This window comes from Pezoporus occidentalis, unplaced genomic scaffold (assembly GCF_034315485.1).
Source record: "Pezoporus occidentalis ecotype Australia unplaced genomic scaffold, CSIRO_AGI_Poc_V1 ctg258, whole genome shotgun sequence".
NCBI lineage: Eukaryota > Metazoa > Chordata > Aves > Psittaciformes > Psittacidae > Pezoporus > Pezoporus occidentalis.
This window is the reverse complement of record NW_026914480.1, coordinates 52,606-70,555: the sequence shown is the minus strand read 5'-3', so window position 1 is coordinate 70,555 and position 17,950 is coordinate 52,606. Positions and strand designations below refer to the sequence as shown.

The 17,950-nt window shown below is 43.1% G+C and overlaps 1 protein-coding gene across 3 annotated transcripts in view; it reads right to left on the bottom strand.

The window, feature by feature from the left end:
* GALNS (galactosamine (N-acetyl)-6-sulfatase) overlaps positions 1-17,950 on the bottom strand; it is a 48,785-nt gene that overhangs the window by 10,297 nt on the left and 20,538 nt on the right. Inside the window, exons 11-13 of one of the 3 annotated variants that reach the window (XM_062623675.1) lie at positions 16,226-16,328; positions 7,743-7,864; positions 6,020-7,151 (exon numbers count right to left, since the gene is read on the bottom strand). In XM_062623675.1, coding sequence (XP_062479659.1) covers positions 6,941-7,151; positions 7,743-7,864; positions 16,226-16,328 — 436 coding nt within the window. In that variant the 3' untranslated portion in view covers positions 6,020-6,940. Of the gene's footprint in view, positions 1-6,019; positions 7,152-7,742; positions 7,865-13,232; positions 15,349-16,225; positions 16,329-17,950 lie in introns of those variants that run through there. The other 2 variants (XM_062623676.1, XM_062623677.1) reach the window with 2 other exon arrangements.

Here is a 17,950-nt window from a genome sequence, read left to right as displayed (position 1 = left end):
ACAGCTGTGCTCTGGATGACAGATAAACAATATGTTCTCATGACTGCTGCTTTTTGCTCCAAATATGCCAGTCCTGTTGCAATGAAAAAAAGTCTTTTTGCTATAATCCAAACTCCTGCATTTATCCACAGCATTATTGCTCATTAGTAACCTAAGACACATGAATGCTGCAGTATAATAAAATAGGCTCGAGTCATTTGAATCATCATCTTGCTTTAATTCCCATGTTCAGGACACTCCAGGCTTTTTCAGCTAGCTCAGCAGTGATAGGAAATCTTGGCCTAACCTCAGCTCCTGGTGTTTTTGAACTGCTCTCCCCTGCAGTTTCTACACTTTTAGATTATTTCAGCATTTAGCACAGGCTGAATGACTTCCCCAAAAGCATGATAGAAATGGCTTGGCTCATGTAAAGGACTCACACTTCCCACATAAGTACAAAGCTGGCTAAAGCTAGAGAACATGCACAGATTATGCTCCAAGTCAGACCGCTAACCTATAAACCTTGTCTCAGCAGGGCTTAAGATGCTCTTAAGCTGGCTAAACCTGTTGATGCTAGCTTAAAACATATCCGATTGCAGCTGTCTTCCTTGTGTTGAAGTATATCACAGTGATGGACCCCGAGTGCTATAAGGTGTCATTCAATACTGGAAGATCATCACAGATTGTCTTCAGATGCCTCAATGGAACACATGAAGTATCTTCCTCGTACAGATCTCTATCAAGGCTCCATACACAGCAGGGGACTGTGATGCCCGTATGATGGTACCAACCTTGGAGCTGGTATTCACAGAAACTGGAGTCACCCACTGAGACAAAGCCATGCCAGTGACAGGGGTTGGTCCTCCCATCTTGGCCCCATTGAGATCTCCATTCCGTGCTCTGATGAGCTCAGGTTTTGCTCAGACAGACCTATTTAGCTCCACAACATGCACCAACATCCAATATCCATGCAGCGATTTAGAATCATAGAATAGCTAGGGTTGGAAAGGACTTTAAAATCATCCCGTTCCACCCCCGCTGCCATGAGCAGGGACACCTCACACTAAACCATGTCACAAAAGGCTCTAACCTGGCCTTGAACACCGCCAGGGATGGAGCATTCACAACCTCCCTGGGCAACCCATTCCAGTGCCTCACCACCCTTACAGGAAAGAATGTCTTCCTCATATCCAATCAAACTTATTTGTAAAGTATTTACTGAAATTGTACAGGGGGATTAAAACTGTGTCTGCTCCTATGCAGGAAATGCATTTTGAGACAAAATCTGAAAGAGAAAAGTGCCTTTAATTTGTCTATAAAATGGGGATAATTACTCCATGGTAATCACTCTGAGTCGTTAACAGAGCTGGGAACCTCTCTCACTCTTTCATGGAGTCCCATCATTTCCCTGAATGTGTATATGCAGGATTGGGCTGCAAGTGCAGGGTTTGCCACATTCTCTGTTCCAAAAGAAGACGGTATTATCTATACAGGTGTTTGGGCATTGTCTGCATGAAGATCCAGACCTCGCTGCCTCCGGAGCATGCTGCGTTTTGTATTCTAGCTCAACAATCCTGCAGAAGGAGAGCTGGGAATAGCACTGGAAGAATGAGAGGGTGAGCAGGTGGTGTTGTGAGGAGTTTGCTAAAAGAGATCCCCCAGTGTACATGAAATTATTCCATGCTCAGAATGAGGGAAGAGAGTGGACAAAGTCCAGGGTCATTACACTAATTGACACTTTACCTCTGGGAAGTCTCTGGAGATCCAATCAGGGCTGGATTGTAAGCACAGGGTCTCAGGCACAGGTGTGGCCTGTGCTTCCTTCATTTAGTGTAATTGTGCCTTGGCAATCTGCTCCCATCTCCTCCCTCACCAAACAACGCCAGTGAAACCTGCTCTGCTGTTAACCCCACCGTGCCCTACACCGAAATGCAGGTTCGGAACGAGGAGGGTTTGTCTCACACGCTGACTTTGATGTTAGAGCTCTGGTTTAATCATGCAGTCCTCAAGTCTTTCACCTTCAGCTGTGCTGGCACCCTGAGCTGTAAGGAGAGGGAGAGGGCAATTCTCCACCATCACAGATATGTTCTCAAATAGATCAGAACTGGAGAAAATTAAAGAGACTTCTCAGCACTGTTTTATATGTAGATCCTGATGCTTTATACTTTGTCCTGGTGATTCATGTTTGGGCACAGTGCAGTATGTGTATCCTGGGAGCAACAGGACCATGTTATTATCAAGAGGAACATTATAAAATAGGTATTATATACTGCACATCACAGAAACCTGACAGCAGGCTCTCAACAGCAGCTTCTGGATTTATAGCATGTTCTAGCAAATGCACACGAAGTTGTGGGAAGAGCAGAAAACTTGGGGTAATGATTTGTATATTTAACTTCCTTTTCCACCGGAATTATCTTAATTAAACCCATTATTTTTAATTGTGAAATACACCCAGATTCGGGTAATTTGATTTTATCTGTTATCAGTGCTTTGAGGCTGCTCAGCACGGTAGTATCCAAGTCTTGATCTTGTATTATTCAATCTTCCTCAGTTCCTCTCTTCCATTATCAAGTTCATCTGCAATTTAAAACTGCACAATACACGAGGCAGACAACAGGTTGGGGCTCTGCTGCTGAAACCTGCAATTGCTAGAGAGACTCAGGGCCAAAGTAAAACAAAGAAGGAATCAAGGAGCAAACTGAAGGGTGGCCCATAACTTCATTCACCTCTGGTCCAGCAGCCATGGAGACACCCCTGGAGATGTGTGGGGCATGGGAGCCACACAGTGGGAGTACTGATGATGCCTCTCACCTGGGTGGATTCTCTAACGGTGCCCACAGCCTTCCTTGCAGCAAGGAGATGTGATCATGCTGATCGCCTACTCAGTATTGTCACAGAAGGTGTAACTCCCCAGCTTTAGGAATCCTGCCTTTCTGTTGGATTTCACTGTGAGCCACCACAGCACTGAGGAGAGCAGAGGAGATAAAGGCAGAGTGAGGATGTAAAGCCTCAGTCTTTGTGTGAACAGGAGACAGAAAACAACAGCTATCCGTCTGATCCTCCTGCTAGTTGCTTCCATGGTATTTCTGAGTCATAATTCAAGCAGTATGTTCTTCAGGCTACTTTCTTGAGGCTGTAAGCACTGCGTGCACCATCTCTGAGGAAGATTATGTCCACTACCAACTGCATTTTACATTTCTGAAACTGATTCATTTGGCTTTTTACTTCCTTTTTATACAGCATCACTCTAGTCTAGACAGTTACTCATCAAAATACCTGCAAGCTGCTGGTCGGCCACAATTAAGCACAAGTTACAGGTTGATCAGACGACGTGCCACAGTGCAGAGTGCTGGGGCTCCTGATCCATAGCTCTCCACAGTTTCAGTGTTCCTCAATGCTACCTTTCCTGAGGCAGCAGCTAATTCACCCCAGCAATGCAGCTGGTACCATTTCCTTCTTTTTAAGAAGATGTGGAGTCAGCATCTGCTGGGCAAGATTTTGGCTCTTTGTTATACACAGTTTTTTCCCAGTTTTGCACCTTTTCTCCTTTGCCCACAGTGAGGTTTCTTCCCTTACCTGTTAGGTGAGACTAGCAACTTTTCTATCAGATCCCTTCCCCTTCAGCTTCCCTTCAGGAGATTCTTCCCTTCTTTTCTGGCTCCATAACTAGTGCAATTACCTCTCTGATGATTTCCTGGATTTTCCATCTGCTCAAAATAGGCACTTGTGAGCTCTCTTGTTAATTAATGTGTTCTAAAATCATTATGTTCACCAACCAAGCCTTATCGCTTCCATTTTCTTTCCATAAAAGTAAAATCTGTTGCCCTAAGTAAAACACAGGTATTTTGACACTCAGAATTTAGTAAACTCAGTATACAAAGCACAAACCCCCTCGTAATTGTACCTAAGGCGGAAACAAAATACCACTTAGACTTAGGGAAGTGCTTCTGCTTTGTGTGCTGCCTCACACACAATCTTATTTATACTTTAAAGTTGAGAGCTATAAAGAAAAAGATACCTTCTATCCCACAGCCTACACAGATCCAGTCAATCTCTGGCTGACAAAAAGACACAAACAGTTCACTTCTCACTACACAAGGACCAGATAGTAAGGTAAGTCTTACTTATGTAAGTGCAGTTACGTTGCCATTTTTGGCAACCAAAAGGAAGATTATTCACCAGTAACCACATTTCTTTAAAGTATATTGCCCATAAATGCCCTGGTATTGCAGGTGTTACGAAAATCCAGATGCCAATGTTGCCTCATCAGTACCGGCAGGCATGTTCATGCCTACCTCATCCTGCAGCCATATAAATGTCAAGCTCATCCTATGGTGCCAAGCTTCTCTCAACAGTAGTACCCCAGAATCCTGCAGTTTTCAGAATAGTCCCCCTCTTGCCTGGAGAAAGGGGGATAAGAACTTGGTAGTGACTGAATCTGATGCTAGTGATGAGCATGAGCATCCTGAAGGCCAACAACAGAACATGGATCTTGCTCCATTCAGTCTGTTGATGTGATGATGTAAATATGATTCTATGATTTTATGAAATATGCCATCACCTGGGCAAGCTCAGGCAGTGTGAGGACTCATAACACACATTTGGTACTGCTGTGAATCCCAGCGAACAAAATGCAAAGTCTGTGGGGCTGTTGGATTGCTTGGGGGAAGTTTCAGTCCAGACTGAGAAACACCAGCAATCATCTTTTTTTTAAGGTGGAGAGGTAAACAAAACCATGTCCCTTGGCAGAAGCTTGGGTGCCCAAAGCATCTAGTCAAAACCAGAGGGGCAATGGCAGAAAGAAACAGTCACAGCGCTGTTGGGAGGGTCTGTTCCTGGAGTCAGACATGCGTAGGGATGCATGCACAGCCTTACATGAAGGGGAACAGAAGTGCAGGGTGCCATATGGCTCAGAACTGCCAGACGTGCCCTCAACATGATGACAGGACCTGCCTGTAATTGTCTGACCAGTTTTTCCACTGCATGAAAAGTACTCCTATGGGAGATAAGCTTTTGGTGATACAGTTTCCAGGCAGGCTCCAGGAAATCCGGTGAACTGTGTTAGGAAGAGGAAGGACTTGCCCTGCTTCACGGTTGACACCCAGGGAAGTGAAAACTTTACGTGCTGTCTCTATGTCTTGAAGGACTTGCATCTTCAGTGATCCCTTTAGCAGCCAGTTCCCCAATGAAGACTGGAAATGCTAATCCCCATGTGATGACTTGAACTGAAAATCAAAGCCTCAAAGAAGTCTCTCAAGTATCTTGTGTGCAAAGTCATGACCCAATGGCATTTCAGATGAGACTGCCTGAGTTTAAGCACCCTGCAAGTCAAATGCTGCTCAGGTGACTGAGCAGACTGATTTCTAGGATGCCCTGACTCCAAGATCCCTTGGGATACTAGAAAGAGCCCAAATATATAAGCATTACATCCTTCTGGAGGTGTGTGTGATGCCTGGCCTTCGTGCATCACAATGAAACTTCTTACTGGTGGTTTTGTATGTGACCCCAATCCAAGCTAATTGAAATCAAGAGAGATGACAGATTATTTAAATAATTTTAGAGAGAAGAAAAAGTTGCACTAAAATAAGGAATAAATGAAATAAAAAATGAGCAAAAGAAGGCAGAGACGACAGTGCATCGATGTGCAATGCTGTTCCTTCACAGCAGCAGCCAATACCAACAAAATCCAGTACAGATTTAACAAGGTAAATTACATAAAAGAAGAGGGAAAGGTACCAATAAATCAGGGGTACAACACATTCTTTTCTAAATGCTTTAGCAACATAACAATGCATCAGAGGAGCCAAGCTGGTGAAAGAGCTACAATACACCCTGTTCCTCCAGGCTGCAGGAGGGTGAAGAGGGGAGCGTGGCCAACATGGACTGTGAACACACACCCAGCATCTATGGACAGACAGATGCACGCTTGGAGGAGAATGTTGGATTCCCTTCTGAGCCACATTAGTGTCGGGACTCCCAACAGGCTGTCTGCCAAGGGGGATAATTAAGCTAAATAAAAATACACAACAGTAACAGCTCCACAAATGAGGATAATTTAATTACCACATTCGATATAGGAGACCCACTTCCCATGAGTTTTCCACTGTGACCAGAAAGGAGACAATAGCAACAGAATGTGCTGCAGAAAGGAAGATTCATTTACTAAGAAGAGGCTTTTCTATTAAGGTCTGCATATTAAACAACATCCCAGCTTTCCATAATTGTGCCATAATCTTGCCATAAAATTCAATCAAAGCAACAGCTTGTGAATGTCCAAAAATCAATGGAACCGTATGAGAAACGATTGCAGATGTAACACTGGAATTTATTTCAATGCTCAGTCCATGGTGGTGGCAAGGAACATCTAAATAGCAGGGAAGCAGATGTCCTACAGACCTCTTAGGGAAGAACTTCTCTCTCTCAAATTCAGAGGAAACACAAACACAGTTCACTTAATACTAACCATTTGTTTGGTTTTGGGAAAAAGAGGTCATTTCTATTAACTCAGCCTCCTAAAAATAAAATAGTTGGTAAACTAAACAGGGGACAGTCTCATCTGGAATCCCAACCCAGTAGCGTAATTTCACTGCGTTGAGTTTAAAATGCAAGAGCTGCAGATTTGCTTTATTCATTAGTGATGAAACTCAACAGAAAGTGAGAGCTAACACGGTGGGGCTTCTGAAGAGCTTTATACACTGAGTAATGCACCTCTAGAGTGCTTGTCTGTTAAGCGAGAGAGAAGGGGAAACACTTTTCCTCCCCTCCTCTCTCTAGTGAAAACACTTAGTGGACAGCACAGGCTCAGTTCTTTTCAAAGGAGTGCAGTGAGTGTATCCACTCAATTATTTAAAACAGTTGAGTAATTGAAGTCCTGTCAGCTCAGAAAAACATCTCTCTAGTGAAGCTGCTGCACAAAACCATTTCTGTGCAGGCGGTCACAGTAGCACTAGTTTTCCTTTCATTTATTTCCACATTCTCCAAGTTGGAGCCATTGGTGAGGGATGAGGCTGCATGGCCCTGTCTGCAGGTTTTCCCACAGGGTAAAACTCAGTAGAAGGAAAGAGAGAAGTGGGGACACCTTGGGAGCTTTTTTGGAGGTGTCAGGCTTATATGTGGGCTGTGCTGGCTTATGGCTACATAAATCCTTACAGAAATCTCTCAGGTGTATGCTGGAGATAAATATTACAATAGTAGGCATATGGGAAAATAGATTCAAGCAGCCAGGAAAGTCCAAGGATGGAACAGGACTGAACAGGATGTCCTCTTGGTACAGACCCTCTAGATGAGCTCCTTTAGCAGGGGCTAGGAGATCAGAAGGTTACCACGTCTGCCTTACACAGATTCTAATGCAGAGAGAAAAACCACTGCAGAGTAAGTACATAAAGGTCACTAGTCGTTTCTTTCCTAGTCCCAAAACACAGAGAGAATCACAGCTCCAATGCACACACTCACCAGCACCACTGCTCTATTCCACAGCTGCCCTGCACTCTGTCCTGTCCAAAAATATGCATTTTGCCTTGTCAGGGGTTGCAGGACAGAACAAGAACGACCAGCTCAACAACTCAAGCCCTGGACACCTGCACACCCATCCACATGCACACTAACCACTTGAAAACCAATGTTTGTTCCTTTCTTTTTCCTGTAATGGCTTTGTGGGACAGTTTTCAAGCAGATTACAAGAAACAGCTACCAAGGCAAATGAATTATATAAAGCGAATGCTGATAGTGCTGAGTTTTAACATCTTTGTTAACTGGCTCACCTTAATGGATACTTCTCACCAGGGTCTCTTCCCAGGTGGAAAAGCAGTGGCAGGGTAGTGTGCTCCTCCTGTGTATGTGTTGTCACTCCAGAGACATTCTGCCCAGGACAGAAATCAATGCCCTGCAGTGAAGAGGAGAGAGGTCATCAAGGGTGAAGCAAAGGAGGGAGCAAAATTACAGCTGATGCCACTTTCTTCAGCACCTTGTTCCAATATACCCACAAAATCCAGAATTATTTTAAACCAAGAATCCACTCCAGTCTGCAAAATGGATTCTGATCTGATGGGGTAAAAGAAGGTTGGCATTGCACTGACAGAGAAGCTGAAGCAGGGCTTACATTCTTGTCTTACAAAAAAGTAATCTCTATGAAATACTCATTAAAATGAAAAGGCAAAACACAAAGAGGTGAAACCATTTAATCATAAAAATTCTGTACATGGAAATAATCTTCTCTCTTTGGTTTCTATGGCTTCAAAATACACAGGGAGGGCTGGATCACTCAGCAGTTCTGAAGAGAAAGCAGCAGTCCCAGGGGAAGCATCCAGCCAAACAGAGAAGCATCACCCTGAGAGGCAAAGGGACCTGCTGGCCTCCGTGAGAGCTCAGCTTGCCAGCACCTGACACCATTCCTGACAGATCTGTTGCACTGAATAAGGATGCAGATCTAATAAATTTTAAAGAGATGGGTGCATTTGTTGATCTGATTCATAGCAAACTAATATGGTTTAAGCCAACAACTAACTCTATCCCAGCTGAATCCAAGACCCAGGCTAGTATAGAGGCACTCACCTGGGAATGACAGTGGAGCTGAAAGAACTGTATTAAGTCTGGAGATGTTCCTGTCACTAACATTCAAGTCTATGGGGTCTGAAGATGGGATTGCCAGCAAGTCCAGAGCAGTGAGTTCTTTGGTCTGCCCTTGCCAGGCTGCGTCTCCCAAAGCCTGGCCAGTTATTAGCCAGGTGTGGAGCTCCCTAATCCCTACAGCTGGCCTGCAATCCCGAGGGCTAACAGAACCTATTTAAACCCTGGGAATAGCAAAAAATGCAAAGCACTAATTTCACTGAACAGCAAATAAAGCAGGGGGCCCCATAGACCAGAAAGAACTTGCACCAAATGGACTTGTTAAAGCTCAGTTTTACATTTCCAGCTAACACGCTGCGCTCCTTACAATACCTCAAAATGCCCCGAGACATGGACAGAGACATGGAGAGAAGGTAAATGGGAATGTTTCAATGGAGGTGGGAAAGCAACTGTAGGATTTGCTTATAAACCAAACAAACTGAAAAGGCTCTCTACAGATGTTGGTGGGATTTGATTGGCAAACAATTTTCTAAAAATATCCCATGTTTTTAATGGACAGCTGGTCAGTGGAGCAGTTAATATTCTGCTTTTCAATAAAGCAAGAAGTTTAGAAGCCCATGAAATCCCATTTATCTGCACAGAGCTATAGATTCCTGAATCACTGACTGGAAAAATAAGAGAGTTGCTTGATAGGTTGTAGTGGCCCACCAATAATGGACTTTAAATGGATACAAAAATGATTGACCTTTCCACCTTGTGACACCACAGGCCTCTGAAACACACAGTGGAAAATAGATTATTTTTTTTCCCCTCAAAAGGAACAGTTAATGAAAAGGTATCAAAGCCTACACAACATTCAGATTATAATTTGGATGCAAATCAAACAAGCAATTTAATTAAGAGCCTGCTAATTGGTACAATGCTCTTTGGCTGCAAATGCTTTAGTTTGAAAGAAGATTTTAGTCTCTTGGGTATTTGTTTGTACATTGCTCTATGTACATTTTATCTTTTGTTTCCTATGAAATCTCTGTAGCTGAGGCTCCTGAGCACAGCCCAAAGAATCCCAGGAAAGAAAGTGCAACAACTTGCCTGATGCCACTAGCCAAAAGCTATCTGTCTTTCTAACATAAGCACCCAATGCCCTCTTCAAAGGTACTGGGGGAAAAATAAATAGGAAAAATAAAATCATGTCATTTTACAGCACTGATAAATAACCCTCTTAAATGTGGCAGAAAGAACCCTCTAAATTTCTACTTTCAACTTTATCTCCACAAATAAAACCGACTATTACTAGTTTTATGTACTCTGTGACTGCCAGTATTCAACCTACAGAGAGAGCTGAAGATATTTTCTACCTGATCCTCAACAAATGAGCAAAAAAGAGGTAAAATTATATCCTCACAGCCCTGATCAAGGCATTGTCCTGCATCTAAGTAATACAATACAGATACAGCTAGACCTGTCTGCTCTTCTGTCCCTTTCATAGAAAAGAATATTTAACTTATAAATCATAACTCTATTTCATTCTGTTTTGTAAATCAAAGCATTTTCAGTTCACGGGATGGAAAGAGAAAAATCAGCTGTCCCAGCAAACTGTATGTCTGGGACCCCCAAGTCTGGATTGCTTTCCTTTTCTGGAGGAAAACCAGTATGAATTAAATCTGCTTCAGATTTGAGAATTAAAGACAAGACAATCCACACTCTGACACATCTGGATGATGCCTCTGGTTGCTTGGAAAGAGTACAAATTTGGGCACATGTGGTACTGGGAGCTGGGGCAGAATGACATCACAAGACTGCTTGTGTGCTTGTATGGGAGATAAGAAGCTGCCCTCCAGGAACGCTACCCCTAGGCTGCAGGGAAACAGGCCTGGTGAGGAAGGAGACTCTTCTAGATGATAATATTAAATCATGTCACCATTTTGGATAATTTCTTGCTTTTCATTAAACAAAACTGTTTTTTGAGGTTTGCGCTGGTAAAAGCCTGAGCTGACAACATGTGCCATGGACCCCAAGAACACTAGGCTTTAATAATAAATGCAAATGTGCCAGGTTCTCAGCTGGAGCAAAAGCCACATCATTCCATGGGCTGCAGAGGAGCTCACCACATTTATGCTGACAAAGGACCGGCTTCAGCTCTCCAGCACTGCTGACAAGATGGCAACTTCACCCGAAAATGAAGCTATGTTGTTAGAGAAGAGCAAAGAGATTTCTGTGTCTGCCCTCCCCATCAGGATAACAAACCCCAAACCAACTACCACTTCATTTGCTGTTAATTTCCTTTAAGCTGTTTATTTGTCAGACTGTTAATAACAATATGCAGGGGATCAATAGCCAGTTAAAGCACATCCCTTATATTTTACTCTGCACACAATCCAACGTAATTTGCATCTTTACATGTAACACTGATCAAACAAAGTAGAAAGGTCATTCCCTGTGTTTAAGCAAATTCTTGGCACTTTCTCCTCAATGAAAGCCAAACCAGATAGATCCTATCTAGAGCAACTGTGTGCCTTCTAAGGGAACCCATAAAGGAGCATCAGATGGCAACCAGAAATAGCTCACCCGGACTCTCCCACAGGCACAGGATTTTGTACCACTATGCAGACCTGGTTGCTGTAGGAGAGATTCCAGCAATCCCCCACATTTCCTGCACATCAGGTAAACCTTTCAGCGAGCACGTCTTTCTGCCCTTCTCCTCAGCAATCAGGTAACCTGGATTGTTTTTCCGTCCCTAAGACCTAGCAGCTATTGGTTGCACAGCTTATGCTTTAATTTCCAGAGCAAATGGACCACAGATGCTATGTCAATATAGACATGAGACAAATACAGCCGGTTGCCAGTTTGGGCTCTCAGCCAAGTGATGGAATCACCACTTGTGTTAACGTAAGCCCTCTGGCAATTCGTCACCCTGGCGCTATCCCAGATCCCTCCGACTTCACAGGCGGCTGCAGATTTTGACAGCGGTGCAGCAAATCTGGAGCCTGTCTCCTGGTCATGTCTCCTCATTCCACCACACAAAACCCAGAGCAGCAAAACTGTATTAATATTAGAAGGAGAATAGAACAGTGGTTAATTAAAGCCAGGAGCCTTGTTGCTTGCTGTTTGCCGCAGCATGGGTGAGTGGCTGTTCGCACTCCTGGTGATTCCCAGCCTTCCAAACTGGGGCTCTGAATGACCAGACACCTGAAAATGTGACTGCCAAGCTTCAACCCTGTTGAACAAAAATTGCTTCTAATGTGTTAACTGTCTGGAAGAGACCCCAGAAGATGGGCAGACCAGAAAGCCTGCAGCAGCTCTCAAGCAGAAGCGATCAATGGCTAGCTCATATGCTCAGAGGACCACAATCAAATGTCATTATTTGTAAGGTTCTACTTGACTTCACATCCCCCTTGCAGAAAAGGCTTTATCGATCCCTTCACGTTGAGGAGAGGGGCAATCAGACAGGCTTCAGCAGGAATAACCCCTTTGGCATTTTACATTAAAATAATAGGGTCTTCTGGCAAGCACCCACACCAATCATTTAAAGACACAGGAGCTCTCTTGGAAAACCACTGAAGACTACTAACAAGATACTGAAGTGACAGCAGAAAGGTTGATGTTATCAGCTACTCTCCAATGAACCAAAGGGCCTTTTCCACATTTTTTTCCTAATTATTTTTTTCCCTTCTTGCATCACTGCTCTTGGAGGGCACAAGAACTATTCTCTGCTGGACAGCCTCTGTGGCAGGCAGAGAGAAGGAAATTTCCTTTCTCTTGTTAGCTCATACTGCTGGCTCTGCTACATAGCATTAAATTAGCAATTCCTGAAGGACTTGCTAGCACTCAGATAAATCCATAAAGAATACCCATTTCTCCCCCTTCAGACCTCTCCTTCCAAACAAGGAAGATGAAACGTACCTCTCCCTTCAATCCTGTGGGCCAAGTAACTACAGAACCACCAAGTTTGCATGCATTATTTGTCATGCACTTGGCAATGCAGTTCAAATTTGGTAATGAACAAGCATGACGTAAAGGCTGAAAGGATAGATGATGAGAGCACCAGAAAACAGCACTTTATTACAGGAGACTGCCAGTAAAAGTCCGGCGTGTTACGGTGTACAAGAGAGGGATCTCCCAGGTTCATCTTTAGTTCTCACTTCTGCTCCCACACAAAACACATGTGGCTATTTTTATCTCTGCTGATTTCTGGTACAAGAAGAAAAGTGGTCAGTGATGGTGGAAATGATTACAGACTGATATCCACCTGCCCTAGAGCAACAGGGAGTCAGCCCCTGTGCAGGGGGAAGATTTCTCTCCCTCTACCAAACTATTTTAAAATCTTTTCCTATTTAAAATTATAAATACGTTTTTTTTTAAGTACAGTTTCCTTTCATTTACCTCTGTCCCATTTCATTTACCTCTGCTCCCTTTCATTTACCTCTTTAATGTCAGAGATGTCCAAATACATAAACACGAGCCAGCTATATGAAAGGAGCTGGAAGCTAGCTAAACAGACCCAAATGAGCAACCTATGCAATCTATGGAAAAATGTCACACAGAGAGCCTACTCTCACTGGCTTCTCTTGAGTGAGCCTTTCCCTTTTGCCTTGAAGAGAGCAACCAGTCAAGAATGCAAGTTACCCACATAATCAAGTTAAGCCAGCAGAAAAGACAGCATCAAGGTATCCTCGAGCACTGAGAAAGACAACAAGCAACAAGATTTTATTATGGGATTCAGACTAGAATAAGAATTGCCTGGGGGGTTAAAAAGAAACAAACAATAGGAAGAGCAGAACAGCACACTTCATCTTTGATGAATTTTAATCCCAGGCTGTAAGGTAGAGGATACAGACCAGTAAGGGCACGTTAATGTCATGGGAGCCTGAGACAACTGTTAAACCTGTTTACTGCTGGCATGGGATACTTCCAGATATTCCAAGTGCCATATGGAGAGAAGCATTCATATCCCTGCTCTGCTTTCCTAGGCTTTGCTTTCTGTAAGCTGCGTCTCTCTGGTACATTTTTATTTGTGTATACATATTTTATTACTTAACTAACTTATGCTGCCTTTAAACACATACATAGTATTCCAGTTTAGAGGCCAAAATTGCACCCATTCTTTCTAGCTAATTCTGAAAGACACCGGTAGTCTTAACCAGACCCAGGACAAGCACCAATTTCACATTTTTCAATATCAGCATGAAAATGTGGTCCTGTCTGCTTTAATGGTATAATTTCATCTAAAAGTCAAACAAAAATGCACAGAGTGCGGATTAAAAACACAGCAAGATTTCTTTATCAATGATTTCCCACACTGCCAATTAACAAGGGAATTTTGGAAGCGAAAGGAGTTTTGGCTAAAATGTGCCATGTATCTGTCAAAATAGTGAGATACTCAACTACCCATAAAACAAACCTCTTAAAAATTGGCAGGCAGCTGTTTTGACACCTCAGGCCAACTTCAGATCTCTTTCAAATGGATGCCATGCCAACCAGATACATTTGCTTATTCCAGGTCTGAGTTTGGGCCTTCAGGCATAGAGAATTTTATGTTTGAAAGTTTAATAAATCATCACATTGGATTCACAAGAAGGTGAGGACTCATGCTAAACATAATACAATTAACAAGGCCTCATTAGCTGAAGTTCTACTGGGACCAGAAATCAAAGTTATTGAAAAGCAAACCTGCCAACAATCAGAATTCCTAATGCCACAGACATGCATGCATTTAAATAAATATGTTATTCAAATGAAATTAGCAAACAAATTGGCCTTTCGGATTCTGGCAGGGTGACTGTAGTCCAATATCAATACAGCTGAGAACACCAGAGTCACTGAAAGAGGCAACTGTATTGTGAGATTACAAAACTCCTAAAACAGGACTCAGAACTGTGGAACTGTTCTGCATTCTGATTTATTTCTATTTTTAAACTTGCAAGGCTTGTAATTAATGGCTCGAGGACATGAGGAGAGTCGGAGCAAATTTTAGCCTCAGCTTCCTCTGCATGTTGTTAATGGCTAGTCTGTCCAGTAATGTGCTCCAATTTTACCCACATCAACCACATGCGATACAAGCTGCAGGAAAGCAAGTGAATTTTTAATCATCTCTCTAATGTACAGTATAATTGCTGACTTCTATCAGACAGTAGTTAAACAAAGACTTAGAAAGAAATAAATATTCCCTAATTGCACAACTGCCATTGCTCACAGTAGGAAAGCCTTTGAAATGAGTGGTCCCCATTCTGATTCTATTATCATGGTTACACACATATTCAGACATGTACAAATAAGTTTAGATCAGCATAGACATTTATTTACTCAGCTAGGTATGTAAGCGTGTGTACGTGCTTGTATTCCAATGGAGAGCAGTTATTCATGTGTGACATTATCTCCCATGCACATGGGAAACGCAGCCCTCTGACCCCATCCATACACCTATACACACGTATACACAAGCTCCCAGTCTCTTGCACAGAGGGAAAATCCTCCATGCTGTGCCACATGTGATATATGGGTTTTACTCACATACTAACCTAGACAAATACATTATCTCATTTTAGCTGCGTAAAATTAGCACTGAGACAGAGTGTGTGATGCATTTCTAGAGCCAACTTTCCTTCTCACTCCATGTAAAACAGAAACTTTGACTCCTGGAGCATTTCAGTCTTAAAAAAACAAATGCACATATTTACAGCCCTGAATGTAAATGACTCCCTTAGAGCTGATGTTTCCTTCTACCCTCAGGACATCCCAGTGAAAGAAACCATGCACTTTTATATCCACAAATGTCATCAGCACTTACTTCTGCACCTGTGATGCCTTGAGGACCTACCACAAGTTAAAAAAAAAAAAATACATAAAAAATAAATCATACAAACAATCCCTCCTCAGTACCAGCCGGCTGTCAAAACTGCTGAGAGCTGTGCCATAATGCATTTAGTTCATGTCTAAAGGTATAATCAGCAAGGCACATGTGTGAACCTGCCATTCAAGGAATGCCCCAGAGTTCAGTACCCAAGTCTGAGGCAAGAAGGATACAAAAGAAGAAAAATAACAGTGCTTAGCATCCAATTGTGAGAATATCAGCCAGGAAATTACAAAAGCTGTGCCTATTCAGCAAATAAACTGTAAAACATCTTATAGTGTGATATGGGTTTGCAAAGGTGCTGATAACAGATTAAACACATGTACTCTACTGTTCTCAACAACTGCTGTTCTTTCCACTGTGTGGTTCCTACAGCTTTCCTTCTCCCTTTCAGGACAGAAAACCAGCAAACCCACTCCTATTCCATTTAAACAGTTCAGAGCACTAGGCCTTTTATACTAGAAATGGTGAGATACATGGTCAATTCAGCACTGGACCCAAAACTTTGTGAGGGCACATACGAAAGCTCAGGATTCAGCAGGGAAAGCTGCTTGATATTAAGGGGCATTAAGTGCTGATAAAAAGGACCACCTCTCTGAGCAACTCAGGCTTTGCTCATTCTCCTTTGCTTGTCTCTGATTTCAATAGGGGGGTGCTATGGCACCAGTCTCTTTAGATTTTGTAGCAGACCCAGTAGCTCTTAAGAGGCTGTGAATAAAAGGCTGTCTTGCAAGTGCACAGTGACATTCCCCAATTTAAAACTGTGCCTTAAAGGGTTATTTCTCCCCAGGAGAACCAACAAGATCAGGGTGCAGGTCTTTGTCCTGTTACCTTGTTATACTCCTCCCAGGAGTTGCTCCAGGTCCAGTAGTGAGCCTTGTAAAGCCCGACTCTCACTGCCATCATCTCGTTGCCACGATAATAGAATATAGGCCTGAAAAAATAGAATAAGGGCCTGAGAAAATAGAATACGGGCCTGAGAAGGAGAGCAGAGCTGCATGAGAAACACCAGTGCCGCAGCAGCCTCAGTGATAAGGGAGACAAACACTTTAATGGCGTCTGACTTCCGCTCCGGCTATCAGTCAGAAACAGGCTGCCTCCTAATAGTCTCCTCTGCAAGGTTTTCAATTAACATTTTTTAGAGTGTTCATCAAGTTGAGAGCTCACACAGTGCAAGAATGAAACATTATACAGCTAGGCTGCCAGTGATTGTTAATCCTTGAACTATCAGACCCTGTTATTTCCTATAGAGCGTGCCGATTTAAACACCAAATGTCTCAGGAGCAGCGTGTGTGTGTGCCAGAGAGAAACAGGGATTCACAGACGCTGTGATGCTCAGTCTCCTCTTTACACAGCACCAAGCTATGTGCTGTTAGTGTCATGTGGAGAGGGTGGCCAGGGAGGACACCAGATGCTGGCCTGTTCTGGATGACATCTCAGAAAAACTCCATATGGAAAAAGCTGGCAGCCAGACAAGCTTTATTTTTAACTCTTGTCCATTTCCATCCCCTGCCCAAACCTCCCTTTGCACATCTAAACATACCAGTCAAAACCCCAACTTTTCCCCGGAGGTTTTCCTAATTAAAAATACATTTGAGAAATGCAACTCACTCCGAGCATTTGGTCTGCACCTGAATATGTGCACTACCCTTTCCCTGGGCATCCTATGCAATGTCCCTGTCTGCCTCCCCAGTAATGTGCTCTCGTCTTTTGGGGGGAACCGTATGAAGTTCTACTGAAAGGAGCTATCTGCAGGAGAAAGATCTGATTTGCAGGTGAAGCTCATCACCAAAGTACATCAGACTTAGCATTTCTCTCCAGTTGTTTCAGGCTGCTGACAGGACGAGATGGTGAAGCTGTTTATCGCTGTCTGTAGGGTACATACACCTTTCTTTCATTCAGAGATGCCACTTAGCAAAAAGTACTCACTCTGGTGATACTATCTTGAAAAAAACAGTCCCTAAACACAAGATCAGATTAAAATATTCACATCTGAATGACAGGAGTAGCCTTAGATGTCTTCTGTTCTAAAACTGTAGCTTTCCCTGCAGGTTCCTTGCACAAACAATGAGCTTTTCTCCTTTGTCACCAGGAGCTGTCTGTGAACAAAGGGGAAAGTGCTCACTCCTGCATCCTTAATGCACCTGAAATCCCATGAAATAAAGGCAGCTTTCGAGATCTGCCAGAGTGCACAACCTGATCTAAAGCAGTCCCATTAACAAAAACCCAAACACATATGCCACAAAGCATGACAGCCTCCTTTTTCCTTGCCATAAAACCTCACTATTTGACAAGTGTTTTTGATTGAAGGTGTAAGGTTATGGTTTCAATCAAAAAGAACTATATCTTCCCATCTTTGAAAGAGGGTTATGGCTTGTACTCAAAGTTCTGCTATTACTGATTTCTTTTTCCCCCCATTCCATTTTCCCTTTTCAAGATGAAAAGAACACAACTGGAAAGTTGTTGGGAGCTGTAGGAACTGTGACCTGGTCAGGTCTTGGGAGGGTGGGAAATGAAAACCCCTGCTGTGCCCTGAGTGACAAAAACAGCACCAGT